This window comes from Tachyglossus aculeatus, chromosome 13 (assembly GCF_015852505.1).
Source record: "Tachyglossus aculeatus isolate mTacAcu1 chromosome 13, mTacAcu1.pri, whole genome shotgun sequence".
Lineage (NCBI taxonomy): Eukaryota > Metazoa > Chordata > Mammalia > Monotremata > Tachyglossidae > Tachyglossus > Tachyglossus aculeatus.
Window position 1 is genome coordinate 4,262,330 of NC_052078.1, and position 26,347 is coordinate 4,288,676.

A 26,347-nucleotide genomic window follows, 5' to 3' on the forward strand; every position below is an offset into this window, starting at 1 on the left:
AGGTAACTGAGGCTCAGAGAAGTTAAGTGACTGGCCCAAAGGCACACGGCTGACGAGTGGCGGAGCCGGGATTTGAACCCATGACCTCTGATTCCAAAGCCCAGGCTCGTTCGACTGAGCCACGCTTTTTCTCTAGTTAATCAGGTTGGACACAATCCATGTCCCGCACAGGGCTTACATCCTTAGCCCCCCCCAACCTTTGCAGATGAGGGAACTGAGGCACGGACACTTGCCCAAGGTCACTCAGCGGGCCGGGATTAGAACCCAGGTCCTTCTGACTTCCAGGCTGGTGCTCTGTGAAGCCGGGCCTGCTCCCTCCCACTCCATCCTTGGGCAGGGAGGACTTGGTTTCCAGTGGAAAAGCACCGAGCTGGTAGGCAGCGCTCAGCAGGCCCCAGGTTCCTCTTCTCCCTCCCCATCTCCCCGGCTGCAGCTGTGCAGCAGTGATGCATGAATCCTGCAGATCTGGAAGCAGCCAAGCCCCAGACGCAGCTCTGGCCTTTCCAGTCCACCCTGGGGGCCGCATCTCTGCCTGCAAACAGCCTGTCACTAGGCCCTGACCTCTGCCAACCTCAGTGTTGGGGTTCAGAGCCGGCCTGGGGGGTCACGGCAGTAGCAGACACCAAATTGGTGGTCCTTTGGGGGGCATCGCCTGGTCCCCTGGACACGCGCATCAGAAGGATAACGGCCACCCCTCGGGGGAGGGGGCTCCCCCATCTCTCCCATCCGGATCAGCCCCGGTGAGTCTGCCTCAGTTTCCCTTCTCGAGAAGTCCCTTGTCTTTGGGAGGGGTCAGGCTCTGCTCGGACCTCCCAACTCTGCTAGAGCGCACGCTCCCAAGCGCTTAGTACAGTGCTCTGCACACGGTAGGCGCTCAGTACATACCACTGACGGATGGATTGACTTCCCCCGCGGAGGGGCTGCATTGCATCCCCGGGACCCGGGCGGGGAGGGACTGCCGCCCGGAGGGATTTATTTCTTTATTTCCCTTCCCAGATCTACATTTCCCAGCATCAGGTGGGGATTCAGCTTCTCCTTGTTTTATTTCCCGGGAAGACGAACACAAATTCTCCTCCCTCACCTCGTTTCCCCCCTCAAATCCGCGCTGAGTGCGGGGCAAACGCTTAGCGCAGTGCTTGGCCCACACTAAGGGCTCAATTAGGACGATGGAATGGAAGGAAACTGAGGCCCAGAGAGGGACGGTGACTTTCCCAAGGTCACACAGCGCGCCGGGCCTTACCCCAGCCTCCCAGGAGGTTTACTGCTTAGTACCGTTATTATTAACAAATACTGTTATTATTATTATTATTATTATTAATTGTCTGCTGAGCGGGTTTGTTCTTTTATCCCCCTTAATCTTATCCCGAGGGATAGGGTGGGTGGGAGCCCGGGTCGGTTGAAGTTTCCGTTTGGAAAAAGGGGGAAAATCCCCTTTGGGAATTGGGTAAATTCCACTTTGGGGATTTCATCCAGCGAGGGGGGAGGGGGAGCTTGCTGAACGTTAACGGCCAACGGTCTTCGTCCTCCTCCTGCTGCGCGACCCTTCTCCACTGACCGGCCCTGTCTCTCACTGCGCGACCCTCCTGGTACTACGCGACTCTCCTCCCCGAGCTAAAGAAGCTGCAGGGGGCTGTCGTTGAAGGAAGGAGGTTAGAGGTTTGAGTTCAAGCAAAAAGTCTGGTCCGCACAGATCCTACAACCCCAAGGTGCGGGGGGGTCCCTTAAGGTTTGTTGTGGATAATGACGTTAAAACTAATAATAATAATAATAATAATAGCAACTGCATTTAAGTGCTTACTATGTGCCAAGCACTGTTCTAAGCCCTGGGGGGGGGGGTACAAGGTAATCAGGTTGTCCCCCATGGGGCTCACAGTCTTAATCCCCATTTACAGATGAGGTAACTGAGGCCCAGAGAAGTTAAGTGACGTGCCCAAAGTCACACAGCCAAGTGGGAGAGGTGGGATTAGAACCCATGACCTTTGACTCCCAAGCCCGGGCTCTTTCCACTGAGCCACGGTGCTTCTCCAACTGCTTCTCTAACCGGGGTGGAGGGGAGGGAGATACGGTAAGTGAGAGTGGGGGCTCAGGTTGGGTATCCTCACGGCCTGACGGTTCATTCATACAATCGTATTTATAAAGCGCTTACTGCGTTCAGAGCACTGTACTAACCGCTTGGGAGAGTACGATTCAACAAGAGGCCCTCGGTGAGCTCAGTTTTGGGGTTGGGGTCCCCTTCTTGTGGGACTGGCCTCTCCTGAACCCCCAGAAAGGATGCTAAGTGTCCTGTAGTGGAGTGGTTTAAGCCCTTTACTCTCATAGGGAAGCAGCGTGGCTGAGTGGAAAGAGCCCGGGCTTTGGGTTCAAATCCCGGCTTTGCCACATGTCTGCTGTGTGACCTTGGGCAAGTCACTTAACTTCTCTGAGCCTCAGTTACCTCATCTGTAAAATGAGGATTAAGACTGTGAGCCCCACGTGGGACAACTTGATCCCATTATATCCCCCCAGTGCTTAGAACAGTGCTTTGTACATAGTAAGCACTTAACAAATGCCATCATCATCATCATCATCATCATCATCTTCCTTTTCAAAGCCTTATTGAAGGCACATCTCCTCCAGGAGGCCTTCCCTGACTAAGCCCTCTTTTCCTTTTCTTCCACTCCCTTCTGTGTCGCCATGACTTGCTTCCTTTACTCATCCCCTCTCCCAATCCCATAGCACTTATGTACATATCTGTATATTCATGTATTTATATTAATGTCTGTCCCCCCCCCCAGACTGTAAGCTCATTGTGGGTAGGGAATATGTCTGTTATGGTGTTATTTTATACTCTCCCAAGCGCTTAGTACAGCGCTCTGCAGTCAGCCAATTGTATTTATTGAGCACTTACTGGATGAAGAGCACTGTACTAGGCACTTGGGGGAGTACAGTAAAAATAAAAGGACACATTCACTGCCCACAAGGAGCTTACAGTCTAGAGGGGGAGACAGACACACAGTAAGCACAAAATAAATATGTTTGACTGACCGAGTGACTAAATAGGGATGGGCCAATCTGACTGCAGATGGTGCCCCTTATTTTTGAAACAGAAATCAGAGCAACCCTCCTAGTTTAGGGGTGAGAAGGAAAGCCTTCCTGGGGTGAATGAATAGAGAAGGAACCATTTGTCTGTTTCTTCCTTCCCTTTTCCTTGCATCATCATCATCAATCGTATTTATTGAGCGCTTACTATGTGCAGAGCACTGTAGTAAGCGCTTGGGAAGTACAAATTGGCAACATATAGAGACAGTCCCTGCCCAACAGTGGGCTCACAGTCTAAGAGGGGGAGATAGAGAACAAAACCAAACATACTAACAAAATAAAATCAATAGAATAGATAGGTACAAGTAAAATAAATAAATAAATAGAGTAATAAATATGTACAAACATATATACATATATACAGGTGCTGTGGGGGAAGGGAAGGAGGTAAGATTGGGGGGATGGAGAGGGGGACGAGGTAGGGCAAGGAGAATTCACTACGTCCCAGGTGACGGATGAACTTTGCAGCAATGCAGAAAGTACCCTGGGCTTCCTTGCCCAGATTGGGGGTGACAATCTCAAGGCCCCAAGAGAGACCACAAGCTAAGGCAGGCGGTGCCCAAAGTCACAACTGTCCAGAGCTTAGTACAGTGCCTGGCACAGAGTGAGCACTTAACAAATACCATTAAAAAAAAAAATGTCAGTTGGCCAGCCCTCACAAAATGCCTTGCCTGGCTGGAAGAAGTTACATGACTCAGCAGTCAATCGATCAATCCCTAATTTATTTATTTATATTAATGTTGTTGTTATTAATGGTATTTAATACCATTAATGTGCTCTGCACATAGTAAGCGCTCAATAAATACGATTGAGGATAATGGCATTTGTTAAGCACTTACTGTGTGCAGAGCGCTGTACTAAGTGCTTGGGAGAATACAATAAAACAGAGTTGGTAGACATGTTCCCTGCCCACAGTGAGCTTACAGTCTAGAGGGGAGATAGACATTAGAAGAAGCGTGGCCTGTTGAATAGAGCGAGTGCCTGGGAGTCAGAAGGACCTGGGTTCTAATCCCAGCTCTGCCACCTGTCTGCTGTGCGACCTTGGGCAAGTCACTTCACTTCTCTGTGCCTCAGTTCCCCCATCTGTAAAATGGGGATGAGGACCGTGAGTCCCAGGTGGGACAGGAGCTGTGTCCAACCTGATTAACTTGTACAGCGCCTGGCACACCATAACTGTTTAACAAATACCATTAACAAAGACAACATTCATATAAATCCGTGAATTAAAGATACGTACGTAAGTGCTGTGGGGCTGAGGGAGGGGTGAATAAAGGGAGCAAATCCAAATGCAGTCACCAAACCACCATGGGGATCACACAAAGAGTCCTCCTGGAAACTTTTGTAGTGTCTTTGTTCTCTTTCTGCACCACCTTTCAGACAAAACCCACAGGCAGCAACTTCAAAAGGCTGTGGTTTCCTTCTCCAGGTAGGGAAACTGAGGCTAGAGAAATGGCCAACCGTGTTCTGAAAATTGGATTGCTCTTTCTGGAAGATACCGCTCTCCCCTCACCCAAATCTTTGCTTTCCTCCTGGGTCTAGGCAAAGATAGGAGGTTTTAAAATTCTGAAAGAGGGGACTCTAAAAAATTATGCTGAAATTCGGTAAGGCCCCTCACACCCATTTGGGAGAACTTAGGGTTTTTTTGGTATTTGTTAAGCATTTACCATGTGCTAGGTTCCGTAAAAAGTACTGGAATAGATACAAGCTAATCAGGTCAGACACAGTCCCTTTCCCACATGGGGCTCACAGTCTTAAGCCCCATTTTACAGACGAGGGAACTGAGGCCCAGAGAAATGTAGTGACTTACCAAAGGTCACCCAGGAGACAAGTGGTGGAGCCGGGATTAGAACCCAGGTCCTTCTGACTCCCAGGCACGGGTTCTCTCCGCTAGGCCATACTGCTTCTGATTTGAGGTCAGGTAGAATAAAACCACCTCGCATACAACTGGCCCAACCTAAATTGTTCTTTTAAGTTTGGCAAATGCGCAAGAGGTATTGGGTATTCTGAATATTGAAGATGGTCATTAGAAACAAGCAATCAATGGTATCTATTGAGTGCTTAGTGTGTGCAGAACACTATGCTAAGTGCCTGATAGAGTGCAATAAAATGAAGTTGGTATATATGGTCCCTGTTCTCAGTGAACGTATAATAATAATAAAATGGTGGCATTTAATAATAATAATAATAATGATGGCATTTATTAAGCGCTTACTATATGGAAAGCATTGCTCTAAGCGCTGGGGAGGTTACAAGGTGATCAGGTTGTCCCACGTGGGGCTCACAGTCTTCATCCCCGTTTTATAGATGAGGTAACTGAGGCACAGAGAGTTAAATGACTTGTCCAAAGTCACACAGCTAAGTGGCGGAGCGGGGATTTGAACCCGTGACCTCTGACTCCAAAGCCCGTGCTCTTGTTCACTGAGCCACGCTGCTTCTCTGCATTTATTAAACACTTACTATGTAAGCACTTACTATGTGTCAAACACAGTTTTAAGTGCTGGGAAGATACAAGATAATCAGGTCAGACACTGTCCCTGTGCCACACAAGTCTCGCAATCTAAGTAGGAAGGAGAACAGGAGCTGAATCCCCATTTTACAGATGAGGTAACTCGGGCCCAGAGAAGTGGGATGACTTGCCCAAAGTCACACAGCATGCAAGGGGCAGAGCCAGGGCCCCTGGCTCCCAGGCCATGCTTTTCGCGTTAGGCCCCGCTGCTCTTCTAAGGTTGCGCTGCCAAGCAATGCAATGGCAGAGCTGGGATGAGAACCCAGGTGTCCTAACTCCCAGTCCCAAGCTTTTCCCACTTGACCACACTGCCTCTTCCCAACAGGGATGAGACACTCCCCCTCGCTGCCGCTTATGGCTCAAGCTACCTCGGCCGCCGCACCAAACACAAATAATAATAATAATAATAATAATAATGATGGCATTTGTTAAGCACTTACTATGTGCAGGGCACTGTTCTAAGCGCTGCGGGGGACACAAGGTGATCAGGTTGTCCCACGTGGGGCTCACAGTCTTCATCCCCATTTTACAGATGAGGTCACGGAGGCTCAGATAAGTGAAGTGACTTGCCCAAGGTCGCACAGCGGACATGTGGCGGAGTCAGAATTCGAACCCATGACCCCTGACTCCAAAGCCCGTGCTCTTTCCACTGAGCCACGCTGCTTCTCTATCTTAGACTGTGAGTCCACTGTTGGGTAGGGACTGCCTCTACATGTTGCCAACTTGTACTTCCCAAGCGCTTAGTACAGTGCTCTGCACACAGCAAGCGCTCAATAAATACGATTGATTGATTGATTGATCTTACTGATGTTAGAGAAATCATCATCAATGAGACTGATGTTCCAATAAGGAGCTTTTCTCCTTGGAAGCGGTCATTAATGGAGCGCTATGCTTGCAGGACACTTTGCTAAGCGCCTGGGAGAATCGAAGATAGAGTTGATAGATATATTGCCTGCCGGCAAGGGGCTTACAGTCTAGAGGAGCTTTTCAGCGGCCCAGCAGCGAAGCAGCCCTGCCCCACCGCCTTTCCTGGAGTAGGTTGAAGTTCAGGGGCGCGGTAACTAAGCGGAGAGAGGCACTCTTAGCCGGCTGCTATGGCGACCAGCACCATAAAAACGCCCAGAGACCAGTTCAGCACACAGGATCGGAGGAGCAGCAGCTGTGCAGAGGAGTCCAGCACAGCACCCTGTGGTCATGGTAATTGCTGGGTTTTGCTGCATTGAGTTTTTCCGAGCTCTTGGGGAATTTCCTCTCACACCCCTGCGGTTGAGCGAAGATGGATATCTCAGCTTGTTGAGAAAGGGAGACTTGGGTGGGGGGTGGCAGGCAGCGTCTGACACTAAAGGAAACCTTCCACAACCAAACGCCACTATTCTCGGTCTTCCGGGGAGCATCCCGAAAACCGTTTTTTATGATCCTTGGTTCCGGGAAAGTCCTCTGAGTGATTCTCGCGGGGACTTGGGTCCTCGTGGAGACCACAGAGTTTCAGGTAATTGCTTAGTCAGCCACGAAGGACCGATAAGTTTGGCTTGTGATGCCTTCATAGTTGTCCCCAATATTAAATGGTTTCGTTAAGTTATGGGACCCGTGGAAGGAACTGAAATGACAGTGCCTGAATCTGGCTCGAAAAGGTCAGCGTTACAAACCACATCCGGCCTGCTGAACCCGCACAATGGGGCCAGAACAGGTCGATTTTGAGTTCAATATCAAGGTGGCTTTTTGCTAAATACCACCAAGCCAGGTTTTCAACCTAGTCTTATTTCATCTAAAGTCATATTACGAGCCCCCTCCCTCCGTTTCTTCCTCTATCTGTTGTGTAAATTTGATCAGAATTGTTTTCCACGTTTCGAAAGGCTCGTCAGCTTGACTTTCTCCGCTCCACAGGAGCCCCGGGGGAACTGGTATGACCTGTTATTCTGGCGGGTCCCGACTCTTTCAACTGGAGCCAGTCCTCCTACTGAAACTGGAAAGCAGGGTTGGTTATTGTTCAGAATGCTCCCCCCACCAAGCCCTTAAACCGACAAGCCCTTAAAGGCAGCAGCTCAGCTCCAAAGGCCTTAGAAAAGAGGCCCTGCTGAGCGTCACTTAGCTGTTCTGGGACTCCTCTAGACTGTAAGATCCCTGAGGATAAGGTAAAGTGGCCTAATGGATAGAGGACGGGCTTGGGAGTTGGAAGGACCTGGGTTCCAATCCTGTCTCCGCCACATATCTGATTAGGGCAAGTCACTTCACTTCTGGGCCTCAGTTACCTCATCCGTAAACAATGGGGATTAGAGGGTGAGCCCCAAGTGGGCCAGGGACTGGGTCCAACCTGATTAACTTCATTCGATCGATCGTATTTATGGAGTGCTTACTTGTGTGCTGAGCATTCATTCATCCAATCGTATTTATTGAGCGCTTACTGTGTGCAGAGCACTGTACTAAGTGCTTGGGAAGTCCAAATCGGCAACGATTAGAGACGGTCCCTCCCCAGCAACGGGCTTGAAGTCTAGAACCTGTATACCCCAGCGCTTAGAACAGTGCTCGGCACATAGGAAGCACTTCATCAGTACCACAATTATTCCTGGTCTACTGGGTGACCTTGGGCAAGTCAATGGCTTCTCTGGGCCTCAGTCACCTCATCTGTAAAATGGGGATGGAGATTGTGAGCCCCACGCGGGACAGGGCCTGGGTCCAACCCGATTTGCTTGTCTCCACCCAAGCGCCTAGTACAGTGCCCGGCACATAGTGAGCGCTTAACAAACTCCTCACCCTCGGCTTCAAGGCTGTCCATCACCTCGCCCCCCTCCTACCTCACCTCCCTTCTCTCCTTCTCCAGCCCAGCCTGCACCCTCCGCTCCTCTGCCCCTAATCTCCTCACCGTGCCTTGTTCTCGCCTGTCCTGCCGTCGACCCCCGGCCCACGTCCTCCCCCTGGCCTGGAATGCCCTCCCTCTGCCCATCCGCCAAGCTAGCTGTCTTCCTCCCTTCAAGGCCCTACTGAGAGCTCACCTCCTCCAGGAGGCCTTCCCACACTGAGCCCCTTCCTTCCTCTCCCCCTCGTCCCCCCTCCATCCCCCATCTTACCTCCTTCCCTTCCCCACAGCGCCTGTATATATGTATATATGTTTGTACATATTTATTACTCTATTTATTAATTTTTTTTACTTGTACATATCTCTTCTATTTATTTTATTTCGTTAGTACGTTTGGTTTTGTTCTCTGTCTCCCCCTTCTAGACTGTGAGCCCACTGTTGGGTAGGGACTGTCTCTAGATGTTGCCAACCTGTGCTTCCCAAGCGCTTAGTCCAGTGCTCTGCACACAGTAAGCGCTCAATAAATACAATTGATTGATTCCTCTCCCCCTCTCCATCTCCCCCGTCTTACCTCCTTCCCTTCCCCACAGCACCTGTATATATGTTTGTACATATTGATTTATTTTACTAGTACATATCTATTGCATTTATTTTATTAATATGTTTGGCTTTGTTCTCTGTCTCCCCCTTCTAGACCGTGAGCCCACTGTTGGGTAGGGACTGTCTCTAGATGCTGCCAGCTTACTACAGTGCTCTGCACCCAGTAAGCGCTCAATAAATACGATTGAGCCCACTGTTGGGTAGGGACTGTCTCTAGATGTTGCCAATTTGTACTTCCCAAGCGCTTAGTCCAGTGCTCTGCACACAGTAAGCGCTCAATAAATACGATTGATTGATTGATTGATGATTAGAGCCCGTGGCCGGGGGGTGGGGGGGAGGGAAGGCCCCAAGTCACGTGGCCCCAGCCTGTTCCCGCCCCCGGGCCCCGGGGCTCCTTCCCCCGCCCCGCCCCGCCCTCCCCCGTTTCTAGCGCTTCCTTCCTCTGCTAGGCGGCTCCGGCAGTTTAGACCTCCCGGCCTCACGGGGCTGCTGTGTTGGGGAGCGGGAGGAGCGGGAGGAGGAGCGGGAGCAGGAGGAGCAGCGGCGGGAGGAGGCGGAGGCGGAGGAGGAGAACGCGGAAGGACGCGGGGAGCCGGGCAAGTGTCGGGCCGGAGCCGGCGCCGGGCCGTTACCGTAGTTACCGAGGGCCGCCCCGCTCCCCGGGGGCGGGTTACCATAGTTACCGAGGGCCGGCGGCGGGGCTCGGTGGGGCGCTACCGTATTTACCGAGGGCCGCCCCTCTCCCCGGGGGCGGGTTACCGTAGTTGCCGAGGGCCGCCCCTCTCCCCGGGGGCGGGTTACCGTAGTTACCGAGGGCCGGCGGCGGGGCTCGGTGGGGCGCTACCGTATTTACCGAGGGCCGCCCCTCTCCCCGGGGGCGGGTTACCGTAGTTACCGAGGGGCTCGGTGGGGCGCTACCGTATTTACCGAGGGCTCCCCCGCGCCACGCGGGCGGGTTACCGTAGTTACGACGGGGCTCGGTGGGGCGCTACCGTATTTACCGAGGGCCGCCCCTCTCCCCGGGGGCGGGTTACCGTAGTTACCGAGGGGCTCGGTGGGGCGCTACCGTATTTACCGAGGGCTCCCCCGCGCCACGCGGGCGGGTTACCGTAGTTACGACGGGGCTCGGTGGGGCGCTACCGTATTTACCGAGGGCCGCCCCTCTCCCCGGGGGCGGGTTACCGTAGTTACCGAGGCGCTCGGTGGGGCGCTACCGTATTTACCGAGGGCTCCCCCGCGCCTCGAGGGCGGGTTACCGTAGTTACGACGGGGCTCGGTGGGGCGCTACCGTATTTACCGAGGGCCGCCCCTCTCCCCGGGGGCGGGTTACCGTAGTTACCGAGGCGCTCGGTGGGGCGCTACCGTATTTACCGAGGGCTCCCCCGCGCCACGCGGGCGGGTTACCGTAGTTTCGGTGGGGCGCTACCGTATTTACCGAGGGCCGCCTCTCTCCCCGGGGGCGGGTTACCGTAGTTACCGAGGGGCTCGGTGGGGCGCTACCGTATTTACCGAGGGCTCCCCCGCGCCTCGAGGGCGGGTTACCGTAGTTACGACGGGGCGCTACCGTATTTACTGAGCCCCCCCGCGCCTTGAGGGCGGGTTACCGTAGTTACGACGGGGCTCCGTGGGGCGCTACCGTATTTACCGAGGGCTCCCCCGCGCCTCGCTGCCGGGTTACCGTAGTTACGACGAGGCTTGGCGGGGCGCTACCGTATTTACCGAGGGCTCCCCGCGCCTCCTGGTCGGGTTACCGTATTTGCAATGGGATTCGGTGGCACGCTACCATATTTACCGAGGGCTCCCCCGCGCCACGCGGGCGGGTTACCGTAGTTACGACGGGGCGCTACCGTATTTACCGAGAGCCCCCCCCCCCCCGCGCCTTGAGGGCGGGTCACCGTAGTTACGACGGGGCTCCGTGGGGCGCTACCGTATTTACCGAGGGCTCTCCCGCGCCTCGAGGGCGGGTTACCGTAGTTACGGCGGGGCTTGGTGGGGCGCTACCGTATTTACCGAGGGCTCCCCCGCGCCACGCGGGCGGGTTACCGTAGTTACGACGGGGCGCTACCGTATTTACCGAGAGCCCCCCCCCCCCCCGCGCCTTGAGGGCGGGTCACCGTAGTTACGACGGGGCTCCGTGGGGCGCTACCGTATTTACCGAGGGCTCTCCCCGCGCCTCGAGGGCGGGTTACCGTAGTTACGGCGGGGCTTGGTGGGGCGCTACCGTATTTACCGAGGGGCCCCCCCGCGCCACGCGGGCGGGTTACCGTAGTTACGACGGGGCGCTACCGTATTTACCGAGAGCCCCCCCCCCCCGCGCCTTGAGGGCGGGTCACCGTAGTTACGACGGGGCTCCGTGGGGCGCTACCGTATTTACCGAGGGCTCTCCCGCGCCTCGAGGGCGGGTTACCGTAGTTACGGCGGGGCTTGGTGGGGCGCTACCGTATTTACCGAGGGGCCCCCCGCGCCTCGAGGGCGGGTTACCGTAGTTACGACGGGGCGCTACCGTATTTACCGAGGGCCCCCCCGCGCTTCGAGGGCGGGTTACCGTAGTTACGACGGGGCTTGGTGGGGCGCTACCGTATTTACCGAGGCCTTCCCGCGCCTCCTGGCCGGGTTACCGTAGTTACGACGGGGCTCGGTGGGGCGCTACCGTATTTACGGAGGGCTCCCCCGCACCACGCGGGCGGGTTACCGTAGTTACGACGGGGCGCTACCGTATTTACCGAGGGCTACCCCGCGTTTCGGGGGCGTGTTACCGTAGTTGCGGAGGGCCTGCGGCAGGCCTTGGTGGGCCGCTACCGTATTTACGGAGGGCGCTCCCATGCCTCGGGGGCGGGTTACCGTATTTACCGAGGGCGCCCCGCGCTTCGGGGGCGTGTTACCGTAGTTACGGAGGGCCGTCGGTGGGGCGCTACCGTATTTGCCGGAGCGCGTTACCGTACTGAGCGAGGGGCCGCCGCGGGCGGGAGGGTCGTATTTACCGGGAGTCAGAAGGTCGTGGGTTCTAATCCCGCCTCCGCCACTTGTCTGCTGTCATCATCATCCTCCGTCGTATTTATTGAGCGCTCACTGTGTGCAGAGCACTGGACTAAGCGCTTGGGAAGTCCAAGTTGGCAACATCTAGAGACAGTCCCCACCCAACAGTGGGCTCACAGTCTGGAAGGGGGAGACAGAGAACAAAACCAAACATACTAACAAAATAAAATAAATAGAATAGATATGTAAATAAACAGAATAGATATGATGCTGTGTGACCTTGGAGTAGTCACTTCCCTGGGCCTCAGTTCCCTCGTCTGTAAAATGGGGATCGAGACCGTGAGCCCCACGGGGGACAGGGACTAGGTCCAACCCGACCTTTTAGACTGTGAGCCCACTGTTGGGTAGGGCCTGTCTCTGAATAATAATAATAATAATAATGTTGGCATTTGTTAAGCGCTTACTATGTGCAAAGCACTGTTCTAAGCGCTGGGGGCATACAAAGTGATCAGGTTGTCCCACGTGGGGCTCACAGTCTTAATCCCCATTTTACAGATGAGGTAACTGAGGCTCAGAGAAGTTAAGTGACTTGCCCAAGGTTACACAGCAGACATGTGGCGGAGCCGGGATTCGAACCCATGACCTCTGACTCCAAAGCCCGGGCTCTTTCCACTGAGCAACTCTGCTTCTCTTTAGTACAGTGCTAAGCGCTTAGTCCAGTGCTCTGCACACAGTAAGCGCTCAATAAATACGATTGATGATGATGATGATGACCTGCTCGTTTTCGCCCCATTTTCCAGATGAGGGAACTGAGGCCCGGAGAAGTAAAGTGGCTTGGCCAAGGTCACAGAGCAGACAAGTGGCGGGGCCGAGATCAGAACCCATAACCTTCTGACTCTCAGGCCCGGGCTCTAGCCACTAGGCCCTGCTTCTTCTTAGGGCCCATTTTGCAGAGGTGGGAGACTGAGGCTGCGAGGGTCAGAGCCCCCCTACATATGTTTGGTTTTGTTCTCTGTCTCCCCCTTTTAGACTGTGAGCCTACTGTTGGGTAGGGACTGTCTCTATATGTTGCCAATTTGTACTTCCCAAGCGCTTAGTACAGTGCTCTGCACATAGTAAGCGCTCAATAAATACGATTGATGATGATGATGATGATCAGGGAGAGCCCGGGCTCCTCGTCCGTTCTTCCGCAGACGAACGCCAAGTACAGTAATAATGGTGGCATTTGTTAAGTGCTTACTATGTGCAAGGCACTGTTCTAAGCACTGGGGAGGTTACAAGGTGATCAAGTTGTCCCACAGGGGGCTCACAGTCTTAATCCCCATTTTACAGATGAGGTAACTGAGGCACAGAGAAGTGAAGTGACTTGCCCAAAGTCACACAGCTGACAATTGGCAGAGCCGGGATTTGAACCCATGACCTCTGACTCCAAAGCCCATGCTCTTTCCACTGAGCCATGCTGCTTCTGCTACAGTACGGTGCTTAAGCGCTTAGTACAGCGCTCTGCACACAGTAAGCGCTCAATAAATACAATTGATTGATTGATTGATTGACTCTGCTTTTCGGGAGAGCCTCAGGAGGATTCCTCGGTGGCTTTTTCCAAGCTTGCAAATCCAGATCTTTTCCCAAACTACCAGCTCTTTGGTTGGAGGGGAGGGGGCAGAAACTCAGCCCTGCATTTGGGGTTCAGGTGGGGCAGCGGGGAGGTGGTGGATGAGCAGGTAGCTTGAACTGCTGTTTTTCCGCTGATTTATGCTGTTTTTTTGGCAAAGTGCCCCGTTAGGCCTGCTAATTATCCCTCCAAGGGCAGGTGTTTGTTAGTTACCCCTCTCAACCGGCTCATTGTCTTTAGTCAGGGAGGGGGATGGAGAGGAAGAGGAGGTAAAGAGCTGAAGTTGAGTGCCCCGGTGCCCCAACTATTGCATCAGGGTCTGTCAGAGCCACGGGGCTAATGCCACATGACCCGCGTGACTTGAAAACAGGGCTGACTCAGGGGTCAGCGGGGGCTGCCCAGCCAGTGTCCAACCGGGGCTCCAGAGAGGTCCAGCCATCGGATCAATCGATGGTATTTTGGGAGCGCTTGTTAGGTGCAGAGCACTGTGCTAAGCTCCCAATCGATCAATCGTATTTATTGAGCACTTACTGTGGGCAGAGCACTGTACTAAGCGCTTGGGAAGTACAAGTTGGCAACATATAGAGACGGTCCCTACCCAGCAGTGGGCTCACAGTCTAAAAGGGGGAGACAGAGAACAAAACCAAACATACTAACAAAATAAAATAAATAGAATAGATATCATCATCAATCGTATTTATTGAGCGCTTACTATGTGCAGAGCACTGTACCAAGCGCTTGGGAAGTACAGATTGGCAACATATAGAGACAGTCCCTACCCAACAGTGGGCTCACAGTCTAAAAGGGGGAGACAGAGAACAAAACCAAACATACTAACAAAATAAAATAAATAGAATAGATATGTACAAGTAAAATAAATAAATAGAGTAATAAATATGTACAAACATATATACATATATACAGGTACTGTGGAAAGAGAAGGAGGTAAGATGGGGGGATGGAGAGGGGGACGAGGGGGAGAGGAAGGAAGGGGCTCAGTGTGGGAAGGCCTCCTGGAGGAGGTGAGCGCTCAGTAGGGCCTTGAAGGGAGGAAGAGAACTAGCTTGGCAGATTGGCAGAGGGAGGGCATTCCAGGCCAGGGGGATGACGTGGGCCGGGGGTCGATGGGGGGACAGGCGAGAGAGTATGGTACAACAGAATTTGCAGATATGTCCCCTAACCGTAACGAGTATATTCATTCAGTTGTATTTATTGAATGCCTACTCTGTGCAGAGAACTGAATTAAAAGTGCTTGGGCGAGTACAGAATAACCACAAGCAGACACATTCCCTGCCCGCGATGATCCTTCTAGACTGTGAGCCCATTGTTGGGTAGGGACCGTCTCTATATGTTGCCAACTTGTACTTCCCAAGTGCTTAGTACAGTGCTCTGCACACTGTAAGCGCTCAATAATTACGTCTGAATGAATGAATCACAATCTAGGGGGAGAGTCAGACGTTAATATGAATGAATAAGAATTAAAAGAATAAGTAAATAAATCAGTGGTATTTATTGAGCACTTACCGTGTGCACAGCACTATACGACACGCTTGGGAGAGTGTAGTATAACAGTTGGCAGTGTGACCTAGTGGGTGGTCTTTCTGGGGGTCAGAAAAACCTGGGTTATAATCCCAGCTCGGTCACCTGCCTGCTGGGTGACCTTGGGGAAGTCACTTCTCTGTCCTCAGTTCCTTCATCTGTAAAGTGGGGCTTAAGACTGTGAACTCCATGTGGGTCAAGGACTGTGTCTAACCTGATGAGCCTGTACTTATCCCAGCACTTAAAGCGGTGTCTGGCACATAGTGAGCTTGTAACAAGTACCATGAAATAAATAAACAGGTTCCCAGCCCACAGTGAGGTTACAGTTTGTTTCTTTTTGAATGGTATTTTACTATAATAATAATAATGGGATTTATTAAGCGCTTACTATGTGCAAAGCACCGTTGTAAGCACTGGGGAGTTTACAAGGTGATCAGGTTGTCCCACGTGGGGCTCACAGTCTTAATCCCCATTTTACAGATGAGGGAACTGGGGCACAGAGAAGTTAGGTGACTTGCCCAAAGTCACACAGCTGACAAGTGGCAGAGCCGGGATTTGAACCGATGACCTCTGACTCCAAAGCCCGGGCTCTCTCCACTGAGCCACGCTACTAAGCGCTGGGGCAGATACAAGGGAATCAGAATGGACCAAATCCATGTTCTTTTAGACTGTGAGCCCACTGTTGGGTAGGGACTGTCTCTATATATTGCCAACTTGTACTTCCCAAGCGCTTAGTCCAGTGCTCTGCACACAGTAAGTGCTCAATAAATACGATTGATTGATAAGGGACTCACAGTCTTCATCCCCATATTACAGATGAGGTAACTGAGGACCAGAGAAGTGAAGCGACTTGCCCCGAGGTCACACAGCCAAAGAGTGGCGGAGCTGGGATCAGAACTCGGGTCCTGCTGTCTCCCAGGCCCGTGCCCCAGCCGCAAGACCGCACTGCTTCAATCAATCAATCAATCAATCTTATTTATTGAGCGCTTACTGTGTGCAGAGCACTGGACTAAGCGCTCGGGAAGTACAAGTTGGCAACTTGCTTCAGAGAAGGGACGGCGCCAGGGCGGGCGGGGACCCGACTCGGGGTCCCAGCCCAGCGTGGGGTGGGGGGGGGTAGGTGGGCATGGAGCCGCCCGTTGACCCTCGCCCTGTCTCCGTCTCCCCAGGGGCCGGCGACCCGATGAGCGGGCCGGCGGAGGAGCCGGGCGCCTCTCCGGGCGCCTCTCCGGGAGCCCCGGACGAGGAGGAGGGCCTCGGGGACGAGACCAGCCTGGTCATCCACCACCAGGCCGAGGAGAAGGCGTTCCTCTGCATCCTGTGCGGTAAGAGCTTCAGCCAGCAGCCCAGCCTGACGCGGCACCAGAAGAACCACGCGGGCGAGCGCGGCTTCATCTGCCCCGAGTGTGGCAAGAGCTTCAGCCTGAAGCACAACCTCATCATCCACCAGCGCATCCACACGGGCGAGCGGCCCTACCAGTGCGCCCAGTGCGACAAACGCTTCAGCCTGAAGCAGAACCTGCTGACCCACCAGCGCATCCACACGGGCGAGAAGCCGCACCAGTGCCCCGACTGCGGGAAGCGCTTCCGGGAGCCGCGCTTCCTCCTCAACCACCGGCGGACGCACACGGCCGAGCGGCCCCACGGCTGCCCCGACTGCGGCAAGGCCTTCAAGGAGAAGCAGGCCCTGGCCGCCCACCGGCGGACCCACACGGGCGAGCGGCCCTACCGGTGCGGCGAGTGCGGGAAGGGCTACAGCCAGCGCACCTTCCTGGCCCGGCACGAGCGGGCTCACCGCGGCGAGAGCCCCTTCGCCTGCGCCGACTGCGGGAAGAGCTTCAGCTGCCAGAGCGGGCTGGCCACCCACCGCCGCACCCACACGGGAGAGCGGCCCTTCTCCTGCCCGCAGTGCGGCAAGAGCTTCACCCAGAAGGGCTCCCTGAAGATCCACCAGCGGGTCCACGACGGGCGGGCGCCCTTCAGCTGCGCCCAGTGCGGGAAGAGCTTCGCGCAGAAGGTCAACCTCACCGCCCACCAGCGGGTCCACGCGGCCGAGGCGCCGGGCACCCCCCAGGGCCTGGCCCTGTGACGGCCCCCGGTTTGGCCCCGCTTTCTCCGGTAGGCTGCCCTGTCTCCCCCAACCTTGCCAGTAATAATAATGATAACGATGATGGTATTCGCTAAGCGCTGACTATGTGCCGGGCACTGTACTAAGCTCTGGGGAAGGTACAAGCAAATAATAATAGTAATAATGATGGTGGTGGTATTCATTAAGCGCTTACTATGTGCCAGGCACTGTACTAAGCTCTGGGGAAGGTACAAGCAAATAATAATGATAATGATGATGCTATTTGTTAAGGGCTTACTATGTGCCAGGCACTGTACTAAGCCCTGGCGAAGGTACAAGCAAATAATAATAACAATGATGATGCTGTTTGTTAAGGGCTTACTATGTGCCGGGCACTGTACTAAGCTCTGGGGAAGGTACAAGCAAATAATAATAATAATGATGATGCTATTTGTTAAGGGCTTACTATGTGCCGGGCACTGTACTAAGCTCTGGGGAAGGTACAAGCAAATAATAATAGTAATAATGATGATGGTGGTATTTGTTAAGTGCTTACTATGTGCCAGGCACTGTACTAAGCTCTGGTGAAGGTACAAGCAAATAATAATAATAATGATGATGCAATTTGTTAAGGGCTAACTATGTTCCAGGTACTGTACGAAGCTCTGGGGAAGGTACAAGCAAATAATAATCATAATGATGATGCTATTTGTTAAGGGCTTACTATGTGCCAGGCACTGTACTAAGCTCTGGGGAAGGTACAAGCAAATAATAATAATAATAATGATGGTGGTGGTATTTGTTAAGGGCTTACTATGTGCCAGGCACTGTACTAAGCTCTGGGGAAGGTACAAGGAAATAATAATAATAATAATGATGATGATGCTATTTGTTAAGGGCTTACTATGTGCTGGGCACTGTACTAAGCTCTGGGGAAGGTACAAGCAAATAATAATAATGATGGTGGTGGTATTTGTTAAGCGCTTACTATGTGCCAGCCATTGTACTAAGCTCTGGGGAAGGTACAAGCAAATAATAATAATAATGATGATGGTGGTATTTGTTAAGGGCTTACTATGTGCTGGGCATTGTACTAAGCTCTGGGGAAGGTACAAGCAAATAATAATAATGATGATGGTGGTATTTGTTAAGCGCTTACTATGTGCTGGGCACTGTACTAAGCTCTGGGGAAGGTACAAGCAAATATTAATAACAATAATAATAATAATAATAATAATGATGGTATTTAAGCACCTGCTTTGTGCCAGGCACTGTAGTAAGCTCTGGGGAAGGTACAAGCAAATAATAATAGTGGTGGTATTAAGCGCTATGTGCCAGGCACTGTACTAAGCTTTGGGGAAGGTACAAGCAAATAATAATAACAGTAATGATGGTATTTGTTAAGCACTTACTATGTGCCAGGCACTGTACTAAGCGCTTGGGTGGATACAAGCAGATCGGGTCGGACCCAGTCCCCTGTGGGGCTCACAGTCTCAATCCCCATTTGACAGATGAGGGAACTGAAGCACAGAGAAGCGAAGTGACTTGCCCAAGGTCACAGAGCGGGCCATGGATATGTGTGGTGCATGGGTCCCTCGCAGGGGAGACCCGCCCTGGGGAACAGGAGCTTCCTGAAAACTTTAGGGTCCAGGGGGAAGAGGTCCCGTTCCTCGGGCCTCCCGGGGGACGGAGTCGCAGCTCTAAACCCTCTGGCCCCTCGGTCTGCGGGCATTGGGGGATCCAAAGGGACCCGCTGAAGTTCCTCCGCATGGGCCCCGGAGCCCAACTCGAGCCGAAGCAGGCGGAATCTGCGGGCGCCAGCTGGCACCGCAGCCCAGCCACTTGGATCCGCGCCGGGAATTGCAGGTTCTTCTCTTCCCGAGGGAGGCTGGAGTCTGCATCCTCGGGAAAGCTCCCTCCCAGGCTCAGAAGAACAATGCCGTTCATTCATTCATTCATTCAATCGTATTTATTGAGCACTTACTGTGTGCAGAGCACTTGACTAAGCGCTTGGGAAGTACAAGTTGGCAGCATATAGAGACAGTCCCTACCCAACAGCGGGCTCACAGTCTAGAAGGGGGAGACAGACAACAAAACAAAACATATTAACAGAATAAAATAAATAGAGTGGTAAATATGGACAAGTAAAATAGAGTAATAAATCTGTACAAACATATATACAGGTGCTGTGGGGAGGGGAAGGAGGTAGGATGGGGGGATGGTGAGAGGGAGAGGAAAAGGGGCACAGTCTGGGAAGTCCTCCTGAAGGAGGTGAGCTCTCAGTAGGGCTTTGAAGGGAGGAAGAGAACTAGCTTGGCGGATGTGCCCAGCTCCGCCAATTGTCAGCTGTGTGACTTTGGGCAAGTCACCTCACTTCTCTGTGCCTCAGTTCCCTCATCTGTAAAGTGGGGATGAAGACTGTGAGCCCCACAAGGGACAACCTGATCACCTTGTAACCTCCCCAGTGCTTAGAACAGTGCTTTGCACATAGTAAGCGCTTAATAAATGCCATTATTATTATTATTATTATTATTATTATGTGTGGAGGGAGGGCATTCCAGGCCAGGGGGAGGACGTGGGCCGGGGGTCGACGGCGGGACGGGCGAGAACGAGGCTCAGTGAGGAGGTGAGCGGCAGAGGAGCGGAGGGTGCAGGCTGGGCTGGAGAAGGACAGAAGGGAGGGGAGGTAGGAGGGGGCCAGGGGATGGACAGCCTTGAAACCCAGGGTGAGGAGTTTTTGCCTGATGCGTAGGTTGATTGGTAGCCACTGGAGATTTTTGAGGATTCACTCATTTATCTCCAGCGGTCCCAGAGGCTCCCCGGGGGAGTGAACCCCACGTACCCCCAGAGTACCTCCAGCAGGGAGGGCGAGAGGAATCATTTCTCTTTACTCAGGCGGGGAAGCTCAAGGGGGGACTCAGCAGCGTGGCTCAGTGGAAAGAGCCCGGGCTTTGGAGTCAGAGGTCATGGGTTCGAATCCCGGCTCCGCCACATGTCTGCTGTGTGACCTTGAGCAGGTCACTTAACTGCTCTGAGCCTCAGTTACCTCATCTGTAAAATGGGGATTAAGACTGTGAACCCCACATGGGACAACCTGATCACTTTGTATCCCCCCCCCCAGCGCTTAGAACAGTGCTTTGTACATAGTAAGCGCTTAACAAATGCCAACATTATTATTATTATTATCCCCTGACCCACGAGGCTCGACCACCTTACTCCCAAACTGAGCTCAGGCCCCCTCTCTCCTAGCCCGCTGAGGCCACATTTTGCTTTTGACGGGAAGCTTTCAGTTCCTTTCTCTTTCAGTATTACTGTCAACACTACTCTGGCCTCACTCCCTGGCAAATGGCTGGGGCAGGAAGAGAGAGAAAGAGACAGAGAGATTGAGAGAGAAAGTTCCAGTTGAGATCAGTTCTTTAGGAGCAGCTTGCACCTAAAGCCCTGTTTCTAGCATGAAATTGAAAATTGCTAATAAGAGAGAGAGATAAAGCAAGAGAGAGAGAGATATTGAGATTATATTTTGCCAGTTTCAGGAGCAATTGGGTGGGCCCCTGAGAACCTCTGGCCCCAAGATTGAGAAGCAACATGACCTAGTGGAAGGAGCCCGGCCCCGAGAGTCCAAGGACCTAGGTTCTGATCCCGGCTCTGCCAGTTGCCTGCTGGGTGATCTTAGGCAAGTCACTGAACTTCTCAGTGCCTCAGTTGCCTCATCTATAAAATGGGGATTGAATGCTATTCCCTTCTACCTCTAAAATGTGTGGAATTTGGGCAAGTCACTTAACTTCTCTGTGCCTCAGTTACCTCATCTGCAAAATGGGGAAGAAGACTGAGCCCCACGTGGGACAACCTGATGATCTTGTATCTCCCCCATCGCTTAGAACAGTGCTTGGCCCATAGTAAGCGCTTAACAAATACCATTATTATTATTATTATTATTATTCTACTTCTTGAGTACTCCTCCCTTCTATGAGAAGCAGCATGGCTCAGTGGAAAGAGCCTGGGCTTTGGAGTCAAAGGTCATGGGTTCAAATCCCGGCTCCGCCAGTTGTCAGCTGTGTGACTTTGGGCAAGTCACTTCACTTCTCTGTGCCTCAGTTACAGTTACCTCATCTGTAAAATGGGGACGAAGACTGTGAGCCCCCATGGGACAACCTGATCACCTTGTAACCTCCCCCGTGCTTAGAACAGTGCTTTGCACATAGTAAGCGCTTAATAAATGCCATTATTATTATTATTATAATTCTATTGTGAGCCCCATGTTGGTCAGGGACCGTGTCCCACGTGATTGACTTGTATCTACCCCAGAGCTTAAATGCTGAACAAATACCACAAAAAAAAGTAGATCTCCACCAACCTCACTTGATGAATCCTTTTCTTCTGCCTGACCTAGCCTGGCTGCCCCCTGAGGTTGTGGCAGGGGCTAAAGGGAAGCAGCGGTGGCCCAGTGAAAGAACAGAGGCCTGAGAGTTAGAAGACTCTCATCTCCACCACTTGTCGGCTGGGCGACCTCGGGCAAGTCGCTTCACTTCTCTGGGCCTCGGTTTCCTCAAACTGTAAAATGGAGATTAAGACTGTGAGCCGCATGTGGGACACGGACTCTGTCCAACCTGATGGGCTTGTATTTATCCCGATGCTTAGCACGGCGCCTGGCGTAAAGTAAGCATTTAACAAATACTAAAAAAAACGACAACAATGACAAAAATAACTTGAATCAGTATAGGTCTCCCGTCAAAACTTTGCTCGTTCCAGACCGTGACCTAAAGGTAAAAGGTTTAATTCACCTATAGTCTGGGTCTTGTGTCTTGAGCTGATTCCAGTGGGGAGGGGCAACAGGTTCAGGGAGCCCAGTGTAAGGTTGGAGGGGTGGGTCAGTCAGTTAATCAATCGCATTTATTGAGCACTTACTATGTGCAGAGCACTGTACTAAGCACTTAGGAGAGTACAGTATAAGACACATGTTGCCAGCTTGTACTTCCCAAGTGCTTAGCACAGTGCTCTGCACACAGTAAGCACTCAATAATAATAATAATAATAATAATGATGGCATTTATTAAGCGCTTACTATGTGCAAAGCACTGTTCCAAGCGCTGGGGAGGTTACAAGGTTTGTCCCACGGGGCGCTCACAGTCTTCATCCCCATTTTCCAGATGAGATAACTGAGGCCCAGAGAAGTTAAGTGACTTGCCCAAAGTCACACAGCTGACAAGTGGCGGAGCCGGGATTTGAACCCATGACCTCTGACTCCAAAGCCCGGGCTCTTTCCCCTGAGCCACGCTGCTTCTCAATAAATACGATTGACTGAATGAATGAATCCCCTGCCCACAACGAGCTTACAGTCTAGAAGGGGAGAAAGGCATTAATATAAATGATAGCTGTAGTCAGTTACAGATATAATAAATAAATTATAGTTATAATAAATTACAGATATTTGTCTGTGGGGGGTGAGATATAAGTTCCGGCGCTGACGTGGCCCCCGTGTTTCCCTAGGGCCAGGAACTCCGCCGACAGGACCACCAAGAAGGATATCGTGACCCAGCTGGCCATTCCACCGTGGGGAAGGCACCTCAAGGCCCTTCAGAGGTGCACAGTTTCGGAAGAACCGCCCCGGGACGGTGGGCCCCCATGGGCCTCAGTGACAAAGACCCGTTCACCCCAAAGATCGCTCTCAGGACGCACCAGGATCCTCATGGGAAAGAAAGCCCCGACCTGACTAGGAAACATACGGCAGTTGCGGAGGAAGATCATCCCACACGCTCGGCGGAGACCTCCTGGAACCTGGCAAGGTACCATTTCAGAAGACGCCTCAAAGAACTCTGGAAAATCCCATTATAGCCAAATCACATTCTCCCACTAATAAAAAAACTCCCCTTGAGGGGAGAACTGGCTTCCACTCCCTCCCCCAAAGGTCCCCTCGCAAAGCGGTAGCTTGTGTTTCATACCTCCGATATGGCTGCTATGCTGGTGTCACTTGAATGATCGCCATTTCTCCCACCGCCCTTTGCGGTGGCCTGTGGCTCCATGGTACCGGATCATTCCCGTCGGTTGCGATGATGTTTCTCCTCCATGGCTGATGTCCTTAAATGCGTTTGGCCAGAAGGCATGAGGCCTTGGGAGGCACTGATCCAGCGCTGGAGGAAAAAAAAAAACACTTCCAGCCACGTGAACCAAGAGGCGAAGTCCCCAAGGCAGGACAGGCCACCCCCAGAGAGGACACTGTCTAGCTAAAACCACCAGGTCACAAAGAGCGTATAAAACCATTTTCCTTGTTAGTCTGCCTTAGAACCCCTTAACTGGGCTGATTTAAAAATCCAGATTTTCTTTCCCTTGCTGCTGCTGGTTGCTCGCTCGGTTTGCATTTCACTCAGCTTGGGAAGGGAAGCGAAGCAGTGTGTTTCACTTTACCTTTGTCAAAGGGTCAATGCACTTTCCGCTTCTCAAGCAGTACCCAAACAGCCCTTCGTTCAGGGTGATCCAATGTTTTCCTGCCCTTGGTAAATCACATTTTCTCTGTTTTATCACAGAAGAACATGGTTTCTTCAGCTCCTCACAGATAGTTGGATTTCAGCTTTTGCTTCGGGGCTAGGGGGTTAAACTATCAAACACCCTCCCCCCGGCCCCCCGCCCAACACACACTTCCAAACAGGTTAGATTAATGCCCAGAGATCTGCACATACTCTAGTCTTAAAACCCCAGAATAATATACAACATAACCCCAAAAGTATGTAACCCACCTCTTCCTCATTTGGGGTATAGATCTTCTTGCTCTCTGAGAGGCCCAGTCCCATGAAGACAATTTCCCACTTACGGTATCTCTAAATGGGAAAAAACAAACAAAAAACAAACCATCCAGGGAATTTTGGGCCTGACTCCATGTGAAAGTAACATTAGACTCACGGGGCAGGTAGGATTTTGGCCTAGGGTGGGAGAACTACAACATCCTCTGTGTGGGAAAAGGCCATAGTGATATATAAGAAGGCTCGAGGTCTCTGTATTCTCAAAGTCTAAGTTAGGTTCACCCCTAGACCCACATGAGAGTATTGACTTGGAGGTTTGGCCCCTATCCTGTTTGTCTCTGGAGGAAGCAAGTTGGGTACCGTGACCCCTCTGAAATGGATATCTCCCCCGCCGGTGAGAGGCCAAATGGGATCTTCTGGGGGTGCCTGGGACTGGGGGGTTTTGAAGTAAAGCGGTGTTGAGAGGGTGTGCCTGTTGTAGCTGAAAATAGTTGTCATGAATAAAAACTACATCAACATGGACTTGTGTGTGGCGTGATCATTCACAGACCGCGGCCTGTCGTCGCTGCCGCCCTCTGTTCTCTTTAGTTGCTTGTCAGAGAGAGAGATTGGCCCAGGTGTTGGGAAAAGAGGAGCATTTTTGTCCTTGATTTTTCCAGGTTCACCTGGGGAATCTCAACATTCTCTGGATTAAAATTCTGGTCTGTAAAGTGAAGGCGAGTTACTCTAGCCCTCCTCCCCCTTTCCTCAGACTTGCCTGGGGGAATAAACCGCTGAAGGAAATGAATGTAAAGGATGAAACAATATTTGTTACAGTCGCCAGTTTAGCAATAAAGTTGAAGGGGATGCTTCCCTTCCCGGAAGCCCCTGCTGTGAACGTCTAGGGCTGCTCTCTAGGGTTTACCCCCTCCTGCTTGGGCTCAATCAGGGTGGTCTCTCGTGTTGGGAGGGATCAGAGACACGGCTTCCAAAGATTCTGGGCAGATATTAAGCTATCGGGCCAGCTGGGCAAGTGTTTAATTACAAGGCTGATTTATCGTGCTTCTCAAACTCCTCATCTCACGAAGGGGTGGCTGCCAAAATCTCCTCCTCAACCGAGAAGCCGTCCCATCCGATTGGTCCAACTTTCCAGTCGAGCCGGTACCTCGCTTCCCTTGGGAGAAGCAGCATCGACCTGGCAAGGGCCTGGCGTCACACCGACAGAGTCAGCCGAGCATCAGCCGTTTTCGTGGAGATGCCAAGGCCTTTGTTTCATGCGACCTCCCAAGAACAGGGTGACTTTCCCTCCTTGCCGCTGCTTTCCATGATTGATTTTCAGCTCTGTGGGAACGCAGTGCTTTCAACATTTGGAAGGCCTGTGCCTGGTCTTTACCCGCAACCCCAGTTAGAGTTTACGGCATTGTCCTGCCTCTGTTTACCGTAGATCTGGGACCTGGCCCAGGCCTAATAAAATCTCTGGGTAGTCATTCAGCCTTATTGAAACTCCTCATTGCAGCTTTCTGACCTCAATCCTCCCTGAATTTTAATAAGCATTTCTATAGCTATTCCGTCATTTTGTGCAAGTATTTAAGTTTTAAGAGCCCTAAGATAAGCATAGTTTTTCTTTAAGCAGCGTGGCATAATGGATAAAGCTTGGGCCTGGGAGTCGGAAGGACCTGGGTTCTAATCCTGGCTCCGCCACTTGTCTGCTGGGTGACCTTGGGCACTTCACTTCTCTGTGCCTCAGTTCCCTCATCTGTAAAATGGGGATTAAGGCTGTGAGCCTCCCGTGGGACAACCTGATCACCTTGTAACCTCCCTAGCGATTAGAACAGTGCTTGGCACATAGTAAGTGCTTAATAAATGCCATCATTATTATTATATTCTCTAGGCCTCAGTTACCTCATCTGTAAAATGGGGATTAAGGTTATGAGCCCTGTGTGGGACAGGGACTGTGTCCAACCTGATTAACTTGTACCTATCCCAGTGCTTAGTACAGTGCCTGGTGTGCACTTAAATACCTTAAAAAAAAAGAATTTACTGAAGCAAAGACTTTCAGGTCAGAACTTGGGAGAGGTTTGAGGGTAATGGGTAGAAATTTTGGCAGAGTTGGACACAGGGAAACTCCCCAAATTCTCTGTCAGTCAGTCAGTCAGTCATATTTATTGAGCACTTATTGTGGACAGAGCACTGTACTAAGTACTCTCCTCCCTCCACATACCTATCTTTGTCTCCTGGGCCTCCTTTAGTGGTTTACTGTTAACACAGTGCTTTGCACATAGTAAGCACTTAACATGCCATCATCATCATTATTATTATTTATTATTATTTAACAGGGTGCTTAACACATGCCATTATTGTTATTATTATTACTATTCCACCAAATACCTCCACAATTTTGGGGGAAGCACTATGGTTCCTGCATCTTCTTTCCTTATTGAAATTGCGATTTCCTCAAGAA

The 26,347-nt window shown here is 51.9% G+C and overlaps 1 protein-coding gene across 1 annotated transcript; it reads left to right on the forward strand.

Annotated features, from left to right (window-relative positions):
- The first annotated feature begins 355 nt into the window (after positions 1-355).
- LOC119936350 (zinc finger protein 239-like) lies at positions 356-24,429 on the forward strand. Its single transcript, XM_038755930.1, has 3 exons — positions 356-373; positions 16,275-17,223; positions 22,661-24,429. Exon 2 carries the CDS (start codon positions 16,289-16,291, stop codon positions 17,192-17,194), a length of 906 nt encoding a protein of 301 aa, XP_038611858.1. The 5' UTR covers positions 356-373; positions 16,275-16,288; the 3' UTR covers positions 17,195-17,223; positions 22,661-24,429.
- The last annotated feature ends 1,918 nt before the right edge of the window (positions 24,430-26,347 follow it).

Coding starts and splice junctions, on each gene's coding strand:
- LOC119936350 (XM_038755930.1), top strand. CDS start 16,289: ATGAGCGGGCCGGCGGAGGAGCCGGGCGCCTCTCCGGGCGCCTCTCCG.